This window comes from Triturus cristatus, chromosome 4_1 (assembly GCF_964204655.1).
Source record: "Triturus cristatus chromosome 4_1, aTriCri1.1, whole genome shotgun sequence".
In the NCBI taxonomy this organism is placed as follows: domain Eukaryota; kingdom Metazoa; phylum Chordata; class Amphibia; order Caudata; family Salamandridae; genus Triturus; species Triturus cristatus.
The window spans coordinates 1,049,484,857-1,049,504,041 of NC_140585.1; the positions used below are offsets into that span (position 1 = coordinate 1,049,484,857).

General features: G+C 44.0%; 1 protein-coding gene across 11 annotated transcripts in view; it reads left to right on the forward strand.

Moving 5' to 3' along the window:
- Window positions 1-19,185, forward strand: part of MAGI2 (membrane associated guanylate kinase, WW and PDZ domain containing 2) — a 2,464,469-nt gene that overhangs the window by 2,380,942 nt on the left and 64,342 nt on the right. For all 11 annotated transcript variants that reach the window (XM_085654042.1, XM_085654039.1, XM_085654033.1 and 8 more), the window contains one exon: window positions 936-1,074. In XM_085654042.1, the coding sequence (XP_085510168.1) occupies window positions 936-1,074 (139 nt within the window). The remainder of the gene's footprint in view (window positions 1-935; window positions 1,075-19,185) is intronic.

Below are 19,185 nucleotides of genomic sequence, written 5' to 3' on the forward strand. Positions count from 1 at the left end.
CTGATAAAGGAAGCACTAATGGCGTGAGAGAAATAAAACAAAACGACCGACGAAATAGGGCCTGTGATATTCCTTCAGGCACTTACATGAGCTGTCTAGATAGGCCTGGTGCTCCCTGACTCCAATCAATATGTTTGTGCCTATGTCCTCTAGCCAGGATCCCAATAAATGACTTCTGAGTCATCAAAGACCATTATGGTCCATAAAAGTATGGCCACCTCCCCAAGCCTCTTTCAAAACAATTCAAATTATCAGCCCACAACGACTCCATGCATCAATGTTAATGCCTCTGTGGGAACACTGCTATACTTTGCTTGATCAGAATGATATAAATATCAAATTGTCCCCAGCCTTCATGAGTGAAACATATCATTCGACAGCAGACCACATTCTCCATGTAGTAGAAACAGAGCAACTGTGAAAAGTTATGACTCTCTCCAAAAGGGCAGGCTCTCCCATTTAGTAAGTGAAGGCAACATCCAAGGCACCCCACCTATTAGCGAAGCCAGTCAAGAGCAGAAACCACACAAATTCTCGCACAATCTCAGCTCCCCTGCACAAGTAGCTGAAAACATAAAGGTTAAGCAATGGTTAAGCAATGGTTCCCAGGTTAGTTGGTCTACCTTATTCTAAAAGTTGACTGTTCCAATTAAAGGCCATTGGAGAGCAGAGGTATCTAATCCACTTTCAATGGTCAGGTAGTTCTTTTGTCAGAGAATCCGGACTAATGAAGATTTAAAGTCAGGGTCTCTAATGAAGATTCTTGGTGTGGATCATTGTCATGCAGATAGTCTACAGTATTAGTGAAGAGGCTGACCTTCATTCATCTTAATATGTCCCTGTTTTTGAGTTAATGTGATTAAGTCATCTATTCTTACAAGGCTGATTTTTTTATTGAAATCATTGTCTAACTTCATATCTCTTTACATTGGCAGATAGGGGATCAAATCATTGAAATCAACGGGGAAAGCACAAGGGATATGACGCACGCCAGAGCAATAGAACTAATCAAATCCGGAGGAAGGAAAGTGCGGTTGTTGCTGAAACGCGGAACAGGACAGGTTCCTGAGTATGGTGGGTTTTCACTCTTGGTCTTATCACAACCTTGTTAGGGACCAGCTATTAGCCATATAGATCTGTTCGTTGTTGCTGTATAAATGACAGTGCGCATAACTCCTCCCTACTAGGTATTATATGCTAACCAATAATACGGTAGTACAATATACATGTTATACAGTGAGTGTTCTGACTCCTCTTTTCTCCTGGACAGCAGACCATAGACCACACACCTATTGGATGCAGAGACTACTCTAATGTTGTAATTTACCAAGGCTACTTTCAAATTCACATGTTAAATATGTGATTTGTAAGGGATCAGAATGGTTTACTTTAAGGGTGAGTGCCTCTTAATTTATTCAGTGGGCCCAACAATTGTGCTAAGCAGAGCACCTCCTCTTCCTAAGAACTCATCATCAATATTAATTTATTTGCATAGGTAAATAATTATAAGGCTGGCTTTCTCCATGAGTGTTATTCTGTTTATCTGGGGCCATTTTCCATATGAAGCATGTGGCTTCTTGCCCTCCCTGGCCAGTAGAATATGAACAACATTTCAAGCAACATATAGTAAAATAAGGATACTAACATGACCAATTTAAAGTTAAATGTGTTCAGATATGAAGTCATAATCATTTGAACAGTAGTTGCTTCCCATGTAAAATCCATTCACATTGATACATGGAAATCAAAAAAACATAACTTTAGTGCCAACTCAGGAAAAGCAGGATGTGATGGGTTCTTCAGAACTGCACAACACACGCATAATCATAGGTGTGAATGCAGTAGATGTATTTCCAGTATGTCAGACAGCACAAACCACACATGCCACCATCAGCTCCTGATGTCAGTCACAATGGACTCACATGGAATACTGTACAAGAACCCCTCCAGCATTCCATTACCCACATTCTAAAAACAACACATTTTCCCCCTTACATCCACAACACAAAGGACCTAAAGACATCCAACTCAAAATCCCCCCAAGAACACTTAAACAAAACCACCAAACAATGACAAATGCCCAGACCAACACAATACAAAACACCAGACCAAGATACAGAACTCAAAGACTCGCCCCAAAATAGACCTTCGACCCAAAGCAAAACTGAATTTAGATCCCCAACACTTTACATATTTTTCCAATACCACATATTTCAGATTATATGGTAGTCACACTTGTCTCCTACTTTCCCTTGAGGAGACCACACCATCTGCTGTACCTCCCTCAATACACCTGCAACGCATACCCTCAGTTACTTCACCACACAAGACACCTGCTCCTGCCACACAGTTTTCCTCTGACTGCACCTCCTGCCTGGGAACATTCTGCTCCACCAGCCACTACCCTCCATTTGAGGGTCCTCTCCACCATCACTCAATGCACTACCATTATTCTTACTGGCAAGTAGAACCACACTTCTTTTGGTCCACCATTTACCATTTTCTACTAGCACAACATGCTTTGAGACATTGATAACTTTAGACTTGGTTAACAATTTAGAATTTCTCTTCCTGACATTCAAGGGTGTTTTCACCTTGAGCTCATCATTCACTTGGAAATGTACCTCACCCACCTCTTAATCCTTGTCATGTATCAATTTGCTTTTCACCTGAGCACCCACAGTGTGTTCCAACACCCAACAGGGACTTAACTTACATGCTCCATACCTGCCTTCCAGTAAAAACAAATGGGGAAACTGCTGTGATAGAGTGTGGACTATTGTGATAACTCCATGATCTTTCTTGCACAGCTACATTCACATCTTTTCCATCAAGAAATCTTACTGGAAGAAGGGGGGTATTACACAGCCAGATGGCTTCTTGACAACTCGCACACCTGCCTACAGGCACCTCCACTTCAGCGTTCATTCCAGGCCAACAGTAATACATACACAAACCTTTTTTCGTGCCAGTCATGCAAAGATTACCTTGATGGGCAAAATTAATCAATCTATGTCTCAGTTCAAGCGGGGTAACCAATACATTTCCCCTTATAATGGCATCATTCTCGATATTCAACTCTAAACTTTATAAAAAAACAGAAGATCTTTACTCACATGCCTCTCCTGTGGCCATCCTTTACTAATGAGTTCCTTAATTCTCTTTTAACTTTGATCTTGTTCAGAACACCCCTTACACTGCTTTCTGACAGCTCCCTCTAGCACCACCAACCCATCCACTAAACCAACAACACACTCTACCTCTTCTGCCTCCACATTACTCTGATTACTGTAAATAGAACACCTGGATAAAAAAAGCTGCCTGGGAATTCTTCCCACCAAGAAAGTGTTTGATTTCAAAGTCAAACTCAAACATTCTTTATAACAATCTCACAAACCATAGGCTTATGATCATTTACGAGGATAAATCTCCTTTCCCACAGAAATATCTCAAAATATTTGGTCGCCCAGACACTCGCTAACGCATCTCTCACAATCATACTATGCTTGCGCTCTATAGTAGAAAGACATCTTGAGGCATAAGCAATTGTGTGCTCCCTGTCTTCTATCATCTGAGTAAGTACCGCCTCAAGTCCAACCCCGCTTGTCTCTACCGTCACAATGGACTGCTTATTGTCTCTGAAAGCGTGCAAAGCTTATTAATGAGGCACTTAAGACTATTGTGGCCTTCAGCATGATCGTGCATGTAGAGACAGTCTTGTCATGCTGTATGATTGGAGTGCGAGACAGCTGTTAACAGTTAAATTAAAATGTCTGCGCTCTTCTACATTCACTTCCCCATGTACCGAGATGATGCCACTCCCATCCGTGTACTGCTCCAATTCTTGCTGATTACAGGTACTGTGTGGAGACCCACTCGTCACCAATTTGCGATGAGTTCTTCAGAACAGCACAAAGCAAGCATTAAACACAGGCGTGAACAAAGTAGATTTATTTCCATTATGTCAGACATCACAAACAACACATCTCACCATCAGATGCTGGCATCAATCACGCACAGACTCCAATGGAATGCTGCACAAGAACCTCTCCCAAATTCTATTAACCACATTCTAAACATAACACATGACTGCCAGGCATGTGGTAGTGCTCTTTTAGTTCTAGAAACTAGGATTTGTCTTTTGCTCATTCTATAGCTTGTTTGGCAATTTAGTTTATTTAGAACATCTGAAAAACTTTCACAGTGCAGGCACTAAAATCACTGAGATGGTAATAAATTACTATATACATAGAAAATATTACATATATAAATATAAAAAATATTTGTTAGTTTTTACTGGATTGCTCGGGAATGTGTATTGGTCGTGATTGATCCATACCTAGTAAGAACCAATGTTTAAATGTGTCCCCATATCTCTTTTTCAAGCCAAATCTACAATATTTATTATCATGTGAAAGATCCCTGTTAGTTCTAGAACAGATGGGCCTCTTCAATAAACCCATTTATCGTGAAACTGTCCTGACAGTTTTGATCACTTCGTGACATAAACAGAGAGGATTGGTTGCTTAACAGTGGCATTTTGGAAAGAGGGAAATGGCTTAATGTCAAGCACATAATTCACAGCTGGCGTTCATAGATTTGAACCTATTCATCAATACAATAAATTAGAAGCAATCTAGAAAAACGAAATATTTTTTTTTCTAAATATTATTGGTTCTCTACTAAAAACTTGTGCATGTGGCACATCACAAGTGCAAGAACAACTAATTCAAAGTTAGTCTTACAAATAGTTACCCGGAAGTAGGTTCAGCTTTCATATGATATGCTTGGTATGCCCCACAATGTAATGCAGAGCAGAGGGTTCAACAGTACCAGGATGACATATGGTCTAGAGCTAAAGCACTAGACCACGCATCCCATGGACAGGTGATGAGGTGATTCCCAGTATACAATAGCAGAGATTAGATTTATGCAGTTGTTTTTGTGACCATTGCCACCTGGCGGTTTAATCAAGGGTCTTAGTTTTCAGTCCCTCAATCTCAGTGTCATTTGATTGATAGATCTATCTTGGCCTAGGCTCCAGGGGATTTCAGAATATGGATCAAACATCTTATCATTTAAGAAATGCTAGACTGGATGCTGCTTGCAAAGTAAAACTGGGATTACGCTCCTAATTGTACAATGAAGAGGAAAAGTGATGACCCGTGCCTCGAAGTCCTTTTCCTACTCCCCCTCTACTCTACAGTGTGTTTGGTTAGACCATGTGCTTCATGAAAAACTCACCTATAGCTGCCATAGATCCAACAGTTCTCATGGGTTTAGGTGTGAGAACGAGTAAGACATTATTTGCAGGAATTAATTGGTGTTATCCTGTTACTTGGAGACTACATAATCATACCACGCTGAAATACTTGGTTTCAGCTCCGCTTTTTGTCATGATCATCATCACCTGCGGAGGAAGCATTTAACATTAGACAAAAATATGACTCAAGGGCTCATCAAATTATTCTACATGTTCTCCCAAATAGTGAGTATGAGTGATAAATGAACAATTTTCTGAACTCCTTGAGTCTGAAGGTGCACTTAGTTCCTCACTGGATCGTACGTCAGGCCTTTGGGGAGCACTCCCGCTATGTTGTCTCACAAATACATTGTGGCCGCTACAGCAAAATCGCTGCATCATGTGCCAAAAGTCCATCTTAGGCAAAAATAACAAAAAAGCACAGTAAACTAATTTAATTAAAATTAAAGTAACACATTGACAAGGAAAAGAGAAACATTTGATTTTGAAAACTGCATAAAAAGGGGCTCTAAGGATACTTGCCAAATATATTGTGTATTCAATTCCAATAAATATAATTTATCAATACTATTTTTAAGGGTAAAATTTAATTTTGTAACAAGCCATACAGGATTCAGGAGTTTCCCTCAAATATGTACTACTTTGTAAAAACAAAACATGTAGTACTGTTATATTTATTATTATCAATATTACTATTATTGTTATCATTATTATCACTATTATTATTATTTTTATTAGTATTACCTTTGTTCTTCTTATTATTATTATGTTGCCCTAGGTATTATTCAGTGAGAAATGCACTTCTATTACTCTGAAAAATAAAAAGCAATATAAAAGACGAATATGGTTAGAGAAAGTAATATTTAGAAAACATTGAATCATTTAATTTAGAGTATATTCAAATTAATTAAGGGATGTGGTTAGCATAAGGATTAGGGATAGATTGATTAAGTTACATTAATTGCAAATGATAAATATTAATCATTAAAATATTGAATGCTACTTACTAAAACAAATTTAAAAAATGTAGATTAAATACAAAGAAACCAATTGTTATTTTAAGTGTTAGTCTTAGACAAGGACTGGGACAACTATTAACAATAAAATGTAAACAAAAACTATTAAGTGTGTCTATTAGAGATAATAGAGCACTTGACCTCTGTGGTCTTGCCTTGCCGCTCACCCACTGCTGCTAATCAGCTGCTTGGCTCTACCTAGCTAACCGCTTCTCTCTCCCTGAGGCCACAGGTTCGAGACTGCTGTAGGGCCCCTGCTTGCTGTTTTGCAGCATTTGCCATTTATTTCTTCACTGTCTTCCTGCACATTATTGTTTTGTTTACCATTAGTGGCCAGTATGTTTTACTGTTTCTGTTAACTACAGTATTAATCGTGAGTCAGTCTTGATTTTTTCTTTCGCCGTTGATTTCTTCCCCAGTTCCGGCTGCATCTCCTACCCTCCCGCCTCCCTGACAGCCCCTCCCACCTCCAAGGACTATTTATGGAGGCTGCTACGTGGCCATCCAGCTGGCTCGTCATAGGCACACCAAAGGCAAGCCTGCTTGCCCCTGTCCTCACCTGGACTTCCCCCAATACCAGGGCCCTGGCCCTCGCAACACCCAACACTTTACCTCTGAGGAGCTCCTGTCCCCAGACCCCGGTACCACTCCATCGCATCCTGCTCAATGCTGAGCCCACTGCAAAAACACCATGGAAATATCAGACACCCTCACCACCTTCTCCCCGGATGTTGCCTTCTTCAATGCTTGGCTCATTCTCTCCTCAATCCCTGCCATCACCACAGCAACACCTGAAGGCTAGAAGATAATACACTGTGACCACACCGACAAACAAGGAGGGGGCTTAGCCATCTTCAGCAAGGAAATCATCCATTGCATCGTCACCAACGATGACCGTACGCGACTCATGGAACATCTCAACTTCCAACTACAGACTGATGCCAAGACCACATTCAGAGGTGCCCTCATTTACAGACCCCCTGGACTCCAACCGACCTTCTGCAACACCATTGTCTACATCATTGCCCCCATAGCCAAGGACTCCTACCACTACCTCCTGATCGGCAACCTTAACTTTCACGTCGATGGCCCAAACAAAGCCAACTCCACCTCCCTCTAGGAGAAGCGGAACAGCATTAGACTCACCCAGCTGGTCACCAAACCAACACACAAAGCCGGACATACTTTTGATGCCATTTTCTCCTCCAGCAACAAAATCAAATTGAACCACGTCTCGGAACTCACCTGGACTGACCACTCCATCATCCACGTCACCATCTCCAACACTCAGCGCACCATCACCAAGCACTACAGCTCCTCCCACCGCAGCTGGAGCAAAGTACCTGAGGCACAGTGGACATGCCCTAAGCGCCACACCACCCCAAACCTCAGCAGACCTCGACCAGGCCGTCCAGAATTTCTCTGACTGGATCATCGAATGTGCTGACAAAGTCGCCCAGATGAAATCTGCAAAATCCAACAAAACCTTAAAACAAGCCGCTGGTACTCCCCAGATCCGACAAGCGTGACTACTAGCAACTCGAGAAACGATGACGCGCCTCTAAGAACCCCGCTGACAGAGCTACCTACAAGGCAGCCCTCTACACCTACTACCAGTGCATCGAAGAAGCCAAGAGAGAGACCACAACAGCCCTCATCAACACAGCAGCCAACCACACAAAAGAACTCTTCAAAATTGTTAAAGAATTCACCAGCCCAACAGCCACAGAGAACACCATTCACTCCTCCCAAGAGCTCTGCAAACCTTTTAGACTACTTCTACAGCAATATTGCCACCATCTACAACAACTTCGACCCACAGCTCTCTGCAATGAACCTCACCAGCCCTGGCCAACCAACGCACACCATCTGAATGTTCACCATCTGGTCCTCACTTACTACTCAGACCACCTCAGTCATCATATCATCTATATCCACTCTGCAGCACCCAGAACCCCTGCCCCACTGCCTCTTCAACCTCACATCCAATGAAATAAGCCCAGAACTTACCAGCATCATCAATACCTCCATCTCTAAAGCAGTCGCCCCAGACAGTTTGAAAAACACAGAGGTAAGATCCCTCCTAAAGAAACCTTCTACTGACCCCAACAAACTCAAAACTTACAGTCCAATTTCCCTGCTCCCTTACCCAGTCAAAGTACTCCAGAAGGACATCAACCAGCAGCTTACCTAATACCTGGAACAGAACCATCTATTGGATGCCTCCCAATCAGGATTCCATTCCAACGCAGCACATGACTACCTTGATCGCTGCCACAGACGACATCAGAATTGCCCCCGACCACAGAGAGACTGCCGCCCTTGTCCTCCTTAACCTCTTGGCTGTGTTCAACACAGTCTCCCGCCATACCCTCATCAACAGACGCCATAGCATTGGCAAACAACACAACGCCCTTCGGTGGATCGCCTCCTTCCTGATAGGATGCACTCAGAGCATCCGGCTGCCTCTCTTCACCTCCGAACATCAAGATTATATGCGGCATATCACAAGGATCATCCCTGAGCCCCACCCTCTCAAATACCTATATGACCCCCCTCGCAGACATCGTCAGATCCCAGGGCCTCAACATAATTTCACACGCAGGCGACACTCATCTTATCCTCTCTCTCTCTGAAGACTCCTCCACCACTAGAACTAACTTCTGCAACACCATGACAAACATAGCCAACTGGATGAGAGACAACTGCCTTAAACTCAACTCTGACAAAACAGAAGTACTAATCTTCCAGAAGAAAACGTCAATCCGGGGCCACAACTGGTGGCTGATGGAACTGGGTCCAACACCTACACCGACAGATCAAGCTCACAACCTAGGCATCATCCTTGACAGTGAACTAACCGTGAAATGGGAAGTCAACACATCCATCTCTGCCTGCTTCTACACCCTTCGCACTCTCTGCAAAATCTTCAGATGGATTCCAACCGGTATCAGAAAAAACATCACTCGTCACCACCTGCCTCAACTATGGCAACTCTCTCTACACTGGCATCTCTGCCCAGTTTCTTAGACGACTCCAGACCATACAGAATGCCCCAGCAAGACTCATCCTGGACCTCCCTAAAAGGACCCACATCACCCCACCTCAGACACCTCAAATGGCTCCCCATCCAGAAGAAATGCCAGTTCATGATCTGGTCTACATTAACCATCAACTGAATTTCCATCGTCCCGCAAATCACCAACGCTCCACCAAGCTACCCCATGTGCACAACCCTGTCATCTGCTGCAGCCGCAGTAGGGGCTGATCCTTCACCTCCATTGCTGCAAAGAAATAGAATGAGCTGCCCATCCATCTCCGAACAGCACCCTCCCTGGAGGATTTCAGAAAGCATCTCAAGACCTGGCTCCTCGACTGAGTCATTGCATCCTCAGTGCCCGGATACCCACAGGGGTGACAGTGCTTGGCTATACAAATGCGATTTGATTGCTTGATTGATAGATACATTAATAACCTTATTTTACATTCAAAATTACAGTTAAGAAAGTAAATGAAGTGACATGGTGCAGGGGTGTAACACAGGCCCACGCAGCCCTCGTGGTGCGGGGGGACGAGCTGCAGAGGGCCCCCTCAGCACAGTACTCAGGCCTGAGTGGTCTGTATTAAATCTGGAGCGGGGGTCCCGCCGTGTACCCTGAAGGGGGTCCCACTCAACTTTCGTCATGCCACTGACATGATGGTGTAGGGGGTGACAATGTAGGGACTATGATGCAATGGTAGGATGTTGTAATGGTAGATGATACAGCAGCATGCAACTTGACTTTGACACAGGCCTCTGGAGACTCATTACACTTCTGAACTTGAGAAGAGTTGTTAACTTGGCGGGTAGCAGATTAAAGTTTAAAGATTAAAGTTAATAACTGTCGCACAGAAGCAACAGCGGATTGAATGGTGCAGTCTCCCATTTCCCCCCAGCAGGCCTGGCACACCAGGAAATAGTGACCACTTGACTATGATATGAAGCCTCGCTGGAAGTCAGAGAAAACTGGAGGATGAGACTGATGTGCAGGTATATTAATTATATGTAGAGAAGCCCTACTCTCAGGTGTGCACATAGAGTGTCACCATATTCTAAACATATTAAAATAAGAATATTGACCAAATAATCAAAATATAGAATTAAAAAAACTCATTTCAATTGCTGGAGCGGCTTGAAATGAAAAAAGTCAGATTTAATGCATGTTGATATTGCATGTTAAGGTGCTGATGAAGTTGCACTTTAGCACTTCACTTCTTTGGAGAGTCCAACCAACATTAATCATTGGTAGCTCAAGCTCTGACTGACAAGTTCAGAATAGCCAGGTTGTATTAGAATTCAAGTGAACCATTTCTACCCCGTTGATGAAAAGACACCAACCAGTTGTCTCCAGGTACTAAAGATGATAAGCCCTACTATTCTGTCATATGAATAAACAGCAAGGGAAACAGAATTCAAACATGTGGAGCCTGAAGTCGAGAGATGGTCCCTTGTGGACGGATGAGTCTCAACAGACACCTGTTGGGTTCTCCTCTGCACTGCAGTAGTGAAGAGAACAGCATGTTCCGTTAGCATTTGAGAATAATACAGCCAATATATACGTCTATATGTAATCTAACTTATTCCCATTCAAAGCTTCTCTCACAGCTTCGAAGACGAAGGCAACCAAACGTCCATTGTCCAAGGAACAGCCAGATAACCCATTCACTCCAGGATAAACATTGGCTGCCTTGCATTAAAGAGGCCGAGATACTCGAAGCATCTTGAATGATATAATGAGGCTACGTTAGGCAATGTTTTCTCAGGAAACAAATATATAAAATTGGCCACAGTTAAGCCCGCTCTGTCAGAAGTGGTTCACCAAAGTATTTTTATAGAACAGCCCCACAGCCCGTCTCTCCACATAGTTGACCAATGTGGCCAACGAGTGAGGCATTGCAATAAATGTCTCATTCAAAAGATCTGAAGGGCGGGCACCCACATCACACCTACCATTCTTTGAAGAAGTGATTTAAAGAAGGCAAAGTCTATAATTTGATGTGACCTCTCACAAAATGTGCAGCATCTTGATATGTAGATTGGCCAAAGAAATTTCTGCCATGCTGTAATGTCATCCTGTGCGAAAGACTCTGTTCTATATCACTCCATTTTTCTCACAAAGATCATTCTCTATTGAGACACGCCCAGTGGTGAGCTACGTTTGAGGGATTCAACAAAACTTTCCTTTGCTGTGGAAATATATATGTCAATAAAACTGCACAGCGCTACTTATATTACCCTTCCATACACTTTTTGAAGGGCTGCCAAGTCAGTAAGAAGGCATTTGTTCCCACAATGTCCCTTCATTTAAAGTCCTCACACACTTGTCCCAAAGCTCATGTCAGCTCAAATAAAAAAAAACTGTTTTTTAGGAAGTGATATGGTCCCTATCACAGTGGACGACCATTTTGGTGTTCTAAATCAGCTTGCAGATGTGTTACTTACTGGTGTTGCTTAGTGTGTGAGTAGAAATTACCGACCCTGACAAACACCCACAATCATGAGAATGCAGCTGAGATATGCTAGTATGAAACAAAGGATATGCTAGAAGGAAACGAATGAGTTTCTCCTTAGCCACTCTCTTGTTTTTTACCAAACTGAACAAGAGTTACTATGTTCCTAAGACGAGACAATTCAAACCCCCAGTCTTGTCCAATCTTTGCCACCAAGGTGAGTCCCAGATGTCTCTGTGCATCTGATGGTATGCCCACAGCAAAATCACCTGAAAGCCCACACAAAAAATCTGCAAAGAATATAAGTCAGTCATCCAGAACGTGTCCACATTCCTTTTGACGTTGTAAAACTAGATTGTGTTTACGAGTGCCGATGTACTGGGAATAAACACTGTTCATCTCTGTAGTGTCCTGAGGAGTGGACACTAGGACCTGGGAGAGGGCAATGCCCAGGGCAGGTCACCGGACACCAGTTCCGGTCAGGGGGAGGCCAAGGGGCAGTACACAAGAAGGGATGACCAGGAGCAGACGCGCGGCATGCTAGCTGCCTAATGTACAGACAATAAAGAATACTTGCACCTACTGCGTGGTGGTGGTCATTGCAGGGCAAGCGACGCGACAACTGGCGACGAGGTGGGATCATAATCCACGCGTCGTGGCGACTGTCGGAGCCCACCCGGTCGCGGAAATCAACTCGGAGCCAGGAGCCCACCCTGGTCCGAAGTGCCCAGCAGAGAAAGAACATCGGTGCGGGAGCCCACCCCGGCGCTGCTGACACAAGTAAGCACAGCGCGAAACTGACCAAGCAGCCGAGAAAAGGAAATCAAGACTCTCCCGCGCGTGAATTTTCAACAAACTCTCGCGAGAGGAGGCGGTCATTTTGGGGTCAGGCAAAAGACCCAATCAGCATCCAAGATAGACGGCGGCCATTTTAGAGAGTCAGGCAAAGTCCAGACAGCGCGAAATCGCACGAGAGTGCAGCGCCCATCTTGGAGTCAGGCAAATTGGGCCAATCACAGGAAGGCCGGGAGGCCATTTTAAGTCAGGCAAAAAAGTAAAATAAAGCCTAAAACGACGAAAAAAAAGAGGAATAAAAGCAGAAAACGTGCTAAACAAAGGAAATAGCAAGAGGAAGAACAAATAAGGCAACAACTGAAGGCACCAAGAGTAAAGGAAGAAAGAAAGAAAAGGAAAGAACAAAGGAAATGGGTGACAAAGACACAAGGAGCACACAAGCTGTGTTCCGCAGGCCACTGCCATTTAACATATCGGAACCACAAGCAGGCATCAGATGGGAGAGATGGATACGACAACTGGAACGCTACATGCGCGCAACGGATGTCGCGGAGAACAAACAGCTAGATCTGCTGGTTAACCTTGCGGGGGACGAGATAGAAGACCTAATAATGACATTCCCGAGTGAAAAGACGACGGACTACAAAGGCGCGAAAGCGTGCCTCACGGAGAAATTCGACCCCCAACGCAACATCGATTTTGAAAGGTACATGTTCAATACGGCATGCCAACAATCAGATGAGTGTATGGATGATTTTGCGACAAGATTGCGGAAGTTGGTGACATATTGCGAGTTCGAAAAGTTCAACAATGAAGAAGCAATACGACTGCGTCTCATTGAAGGGTGTCAGTCAGTAGAGTTCAGGGCACGCATTCTAAAAGAACCAACAACACATGAGAAAATACTGACGATGGCCCGCACAGAAGCACGGGCCATGGAACATGCCAAGCAAATACAAATAGGCAAAGAAAAAGGAATGGCTATGGTGCATCGGATCACGGAAAACTTTAAAAGGAATGATAACAGGGTGCAACAACATCCCAGGAAACCATCCGCCACATGCTACAGGTGCGGCCTTGAATTTCCACACATTTGCACCTGCCCAGCAATGGGCCAGAAATGCAGAAAATGCAACAGGGACAACCATTTCGCAAGCGCCTGCATGAGCCGGCAATTCAGGAATGAGAGGGGACGAACAGCCAGACCAAGGATGACGAGCACAAGACACGCCCAACACATGGAGACGGCGGAGAGAGGCTCGTCTGAAGAGTCGGACGGAATGACAGCGTCCGGGAGGGAAGCACGGCTATACCTCATGTCTGACACACCCAAAGAAGGAAGACAGCAAGAACACGTCCAGATGGTGGAGAAGCAGCAAATAAAAAAGACTGCCACAGTAGACATCGACGTCGGGCGCCACAGAGCAAAGTTCATGCTAGACAGCGGCGCAGCATGCAACATAATATGCATGTCAGAATACATGAAGATGAGAGTAAAGACAACCCTATCGCCATCAACAGTAGACGTGTTCACGTGGGGATCAAAGACACCCGTCGAAAACATGGGCAAATTCACCGAAACTCTGACATATCAGGACATGACATGCCAAGAAGAGATACACGTGTTGAAAGGGGACATCCCAGCACCCTGTCTGCTGAACAACGTCACAGCACAAGTCATGGGGCTGTTGGCTATGACCTATCACATGGCCGAAAAAGGCAACATACTGCAAGAATATCAAGGAATACTGAAAGGTCTGGGGAAACTAAAAGACAAACAGATCACCCTACATATAAATGAAGCTGTGAGACCAGTGGCACAGCATCACAGGAGAGTGCCTATTCATCTACAACCGCAAGTGGAAGAAGAAATAAACAACCTACTGCAGCAAGACATAATTGAGCCTGCAGACGGACCGACACCATGGGTGTCACCAATTGTGGCGGTCCCGAAGAAGAACACGTCCAAAATACAGATTTGTGTGGACATGAGAATACCGAATACCGCAATCTCGAGGGAACGTCATCCGGGACCTCATCTGAACGACATGATCAGCCGTCTGACAGGGGCATGCTGATTCTCAAAGCTAGATCTGTGCAAGGATATCACCAACTAGAACTGGACCCCCAGTCAAGGTACATAACGACGTTCTCCAAACACCTAGGACTATTCAGATACAAAAGGCTCAGTTTTGGTATCTCGTCAGACGCTGAAATATTTCAGGAGACAATAAGACAGGTGATACGACCAGTGCACAACAGTTTCAACTACAGTGACGATATCCTAGTATTTGGGAAATCAGACGAAGAACATGCAAACAGCTGGAGCAGGCCGGGCTAACACTGAATGGAGAAAAGTGCGAGCTAGGGAGAACAGAACTGATATTCTTCGGGCACATATTCTCGAAAAGGGGGATGAGGCCTGATCCCAGCAAAGTGGAGACGCTGAAGAACACCAAGCCACCGTCAGATGTGGCAGAAATAAGATCATTCCTAGGCCTGGCAAGCTACTGTGCCAGATACATACAAGACTTTGCTACGGTGAGCACGCCGCTGAGAGAACTAACAAAAGAAGGCCAGAAGTTTGTCTGGTCTCAACAATGCAATGAAGCGTTCGAAGAAATACGGAAGGCAGTGATGACTGTGGAGCACCTCGCATACTTTGACCCTCTGGCCTGCACCGAGCTGACAGTCGATGCCAGCCCAGTGGGGCTAGGAGCGATACTAGTACAACACTTGCCAGGAAAGGAGTCACCAAAGAAGATTGTTTCATACGCCAGCAAAAGCCTGACAGACATTGAGAAGGCATACTCACAGCCGGAGAAAGAAATCTTAGCGGTGGTATGGGCATGCGAGCATTACCACATGTTTGTGTATGGGAAGCCGTTCACAATCATCACAGACCACCAAGCACTGGTAACAATCTACGGCAACCCAGCAGCAAAAATGCCACCCCGCATCGAGCGCTGGGGCATCAGACTAATGGACTACTATTTCAAAATTGTCCACAAACCAGGGAAAGAACACAATCCGGCAGACTACATGTCACGGCATCCACTACCGCATGCAGAGAAAAAGGCCTCAATGGCAGAAGAATACTTAAACTTTGTGTTAAAGCAAAGCACGCCTGCACGAGTAACTCTAGCAGAAATAGAGAGAGAAACTGAAGAAGATGACACTCTACGAGCGGCCAGAGAAACGATGAGGCACAAAGGTGGAGGCATGTCAACAACAACTGCACATGGAAGGGAGGAGTAAACAAGGAGGAGATGCTGGATTTACAGAAGATAGAAGGCCAAGGACTTGTGACGAGGCCGAGAAGAGACATCATGAGACCAAAGAGACTAATAGAAGAAATGTGAGATGCCGCTCTGGGTAGCATCTCATTTGTCACATCCATCCATACCACCCTATCTTGCTACGGACTATACCTCACCAACTGTCCCATTTCTGATTACTAACTAGTGTTACTGTCGTCACGTCTTTGTGACAAAGGGGGGAGATGTAGTGTCCTGAGGAGTGGACACTAGGACCTGGGAGAGGGCAATGCCCAGGGCAGGTCACCGGACACCAGTTCCGGTCAGGGGGAGGCCAAGTGGCAGTACACAGGAAGGGATGACCAGGAGCAGACTCGCGGCATGCTAGCTGCCTAATGTACAGACAATAAAGAATACTTGCACCTACTGCGTGGTGGTGGTCATTGCAGGGCAAGCGACGCGACAATCTCGGAGCTTGTGAATCGTGGTTTCTATGAACCCTGCTCCTCCTCAATCTGATGAACTGGCCACATGATACTCCACACGTTAACAATAGGTGTCGGCACTAACTACAAGTCCCTTTTAAAAATATTAATTTATTTCCTTTTGCTCTTTGCATAGGCAGACTTTGGCTACAAGTCCCTTTTTAAAATATTCATTTATTACCTTTTTCTCTTTGCATAGGCAGGCTTTGGCTTAAGTCCAATAGTGTCTACATATTTTCCCAGGTTAACAATCATACCAATTGTACCCCAGAATACCCTCACAACTTTCTTTTAACAGTATGCCAAACTCTTTCATGTAGAAACATAAAGGGGGTACCAGCACCCACTCCCGTATGTGAGGGGTACAAGTTCTGCATTTTTATGCTTTAGTGTAGAGTTATTATCTAGTTACACATGGTTTAAAAATATGATTTAATTCGAGATAAACTTTCCCATACGAAATCTAAAGAGACTTTTATGCACTCTTATGTCACCAATCGCGTTGGCCAAAAATGACAGAGGGGTTAGCAGTGGATGCATCAGCCGTTTTGGAATCAGATATTTAAGGTAAGTCTTAGATATTCCAAACTTACTTCATCAAATTTACATTGATAGAAATCATATACTGTTGTATCGAGCACACAGGTTGGACAATATGTCTGCAAGCTTACGACTGGCATCAATAAATCTCAAATGTCAATAGTAACCTGATGTAGCTCACATGCAATGAGAACACATATAGAAACCCCTCTTACAACTAATAGCATTGTACCATGATAGGATCTGATGTGCCTTCATGAGGGGCAGTGCAGTCCGGTCCTTTACCACGCACACAACACGGTGGAACCATCTTTATTAGTCAACTATATCTCTGAGGCTGTCATTGACCATGGCTCCCCTTGAAGTGGCCGCGAGGATTTCAATTCTCTCTGAACACCATTTTATTTACTCCTTACTCTCCCTGCAGAGATAAGGGTCGGATCACTGTTCTGGTCCATGCCACCAAACTGACCAATCTGGAGAAAATGACTGCCTTTCTTGGATCAGTTTTGGAAATAACCTTTTTGTTAAAGTGAAGGATTCTCATCGGAACAGATTTGTCTAAAACAGACAACTCAAACTGCTTAAAAACTGGTAACACTGTGAAAGCAATTTTGAGCGAAATAATATTTAAAAAAAGTCGTCTCAACTGAGCTGTTTCATTCAAAATATGTAAAAACCTAGGTTAAAGGTCTGGTAAAGAACCGATACAATCATTAAGCATAAACCTCACGCAGTCACAGCTGCCTCTGAGCCAGTCTTGGACTGACAAATTGCCTAAGAGTCAGGATCACAGATGAGTAGGAGCAATCCGTGAGACTTGCAAGGTCAGGGATTCCAGTGTAAAAATAAGAAACCGACACTCCGTGTTGAATAGGAGGCACTTAAAGGAAATATTCAGAGACACACAACTGGTGTTACAGTATGCAGTTGAGCATACGAGCCTAACAGATACATCGGATGCACTATAAGCACACTTCTCCAGCCCGTTTATTATAGTTGGTGCACCAGAGAGGCCCATCACCCTCAGATCGCCTACAATTTGAGAACATTGGTTACTTTGAACCAGGAATGTTAGGGTGAAGGAATGTGACATCCTATGCCCTTGATGACATGAAAAGAAGGGAAATCACAGGCGCTTTAGACCCTCACTTCAATGATTTCACAAGTGGTCCCAGCACGCATCACTTGCCACAACAATTCAGAGGCAGCAGTGGTTTAATCAATAAATAACATACAAAGATATTAAGTAGACCTAGGAGCCACAGAATTGATCACAAGGTGTTGGACCTAGAACTCCTGGTGAAGCTTATGGGATGCAGTGCTTCATTTGTAAGTGCCAGGCTGTGTCCAGGAGACCACTGCAGCTTGCACCACACATTGCCCTTGTTATGCTGCCTATGATAGTAACAATACAACAGCTGACTATAGCACTGTTACAAGATGACAGTTTGGATTATTCAAGGCCACCACAGCTGTAAGAATGGCTTGCGTAGCAGGTAATAGCCTTTTAATGTATATTGAATTAATAATTAACTGTTGTTGTGATCATTTCTAAATTAGCCAGACACTGCCACCTTGTGGCAGACTGTCACAAGCGCCTGTATTGACAATAAAGTGCCTGCGTCGAGCACCAGAAACCACCGGCACAAATTAAGCACTGATCTGATGCCATTACCGCCCATTATTGTAATATAAAATGCTTGGCTAGCATTTCTTTCCTCGGTTATGTGAGAGACACCCTCTGTGATATCTGGAGTCCAAGAGCTTCAGGAGATGGTAAATGAGGCCCACACAGTGAAATAACTCACGTCGAAATTGTCTATCAAATCCTGCATGCCTCACTTAGGCCTCATTCTGAAGTGTGCAGAGTGGTAATTCCACATGTTTTTTGTGTAACCACAACCTCCCGAAATTACAACTATTACTGGGAGTGGAAGCCTTTCCTGTTAAACCGAATGGTATCCTGTCCTCACTTTCAACCTGGTGAATGCCGGAAATGCCTAACACTAAAAAATCATGTTAAAAAAAGGGCCGACAAATTCTATGGCTCACATGTTCAGCCCCATCATAGTTCAAATCCTCAAAATGCATGGTAAATGACGTGGTTTTACCAGACAGAATAACTGACACAGGGCCCAGCTTCACAACCTCATATTATTGGTCAACTTAAATTGAGAGTTCAGTTAAAAAATGCAAGATTGCCCTAAAACCTAGCAAATACATTAGTACTCAATGGCAGTGCCACTTTGATGCACATAAGAAAGCAGCTCAGTCTGATGCTTGGGCTGCTTGCAAGTCCTCAAAACTTAAAAAACGTCAAAAAGATCCTCTTAAGT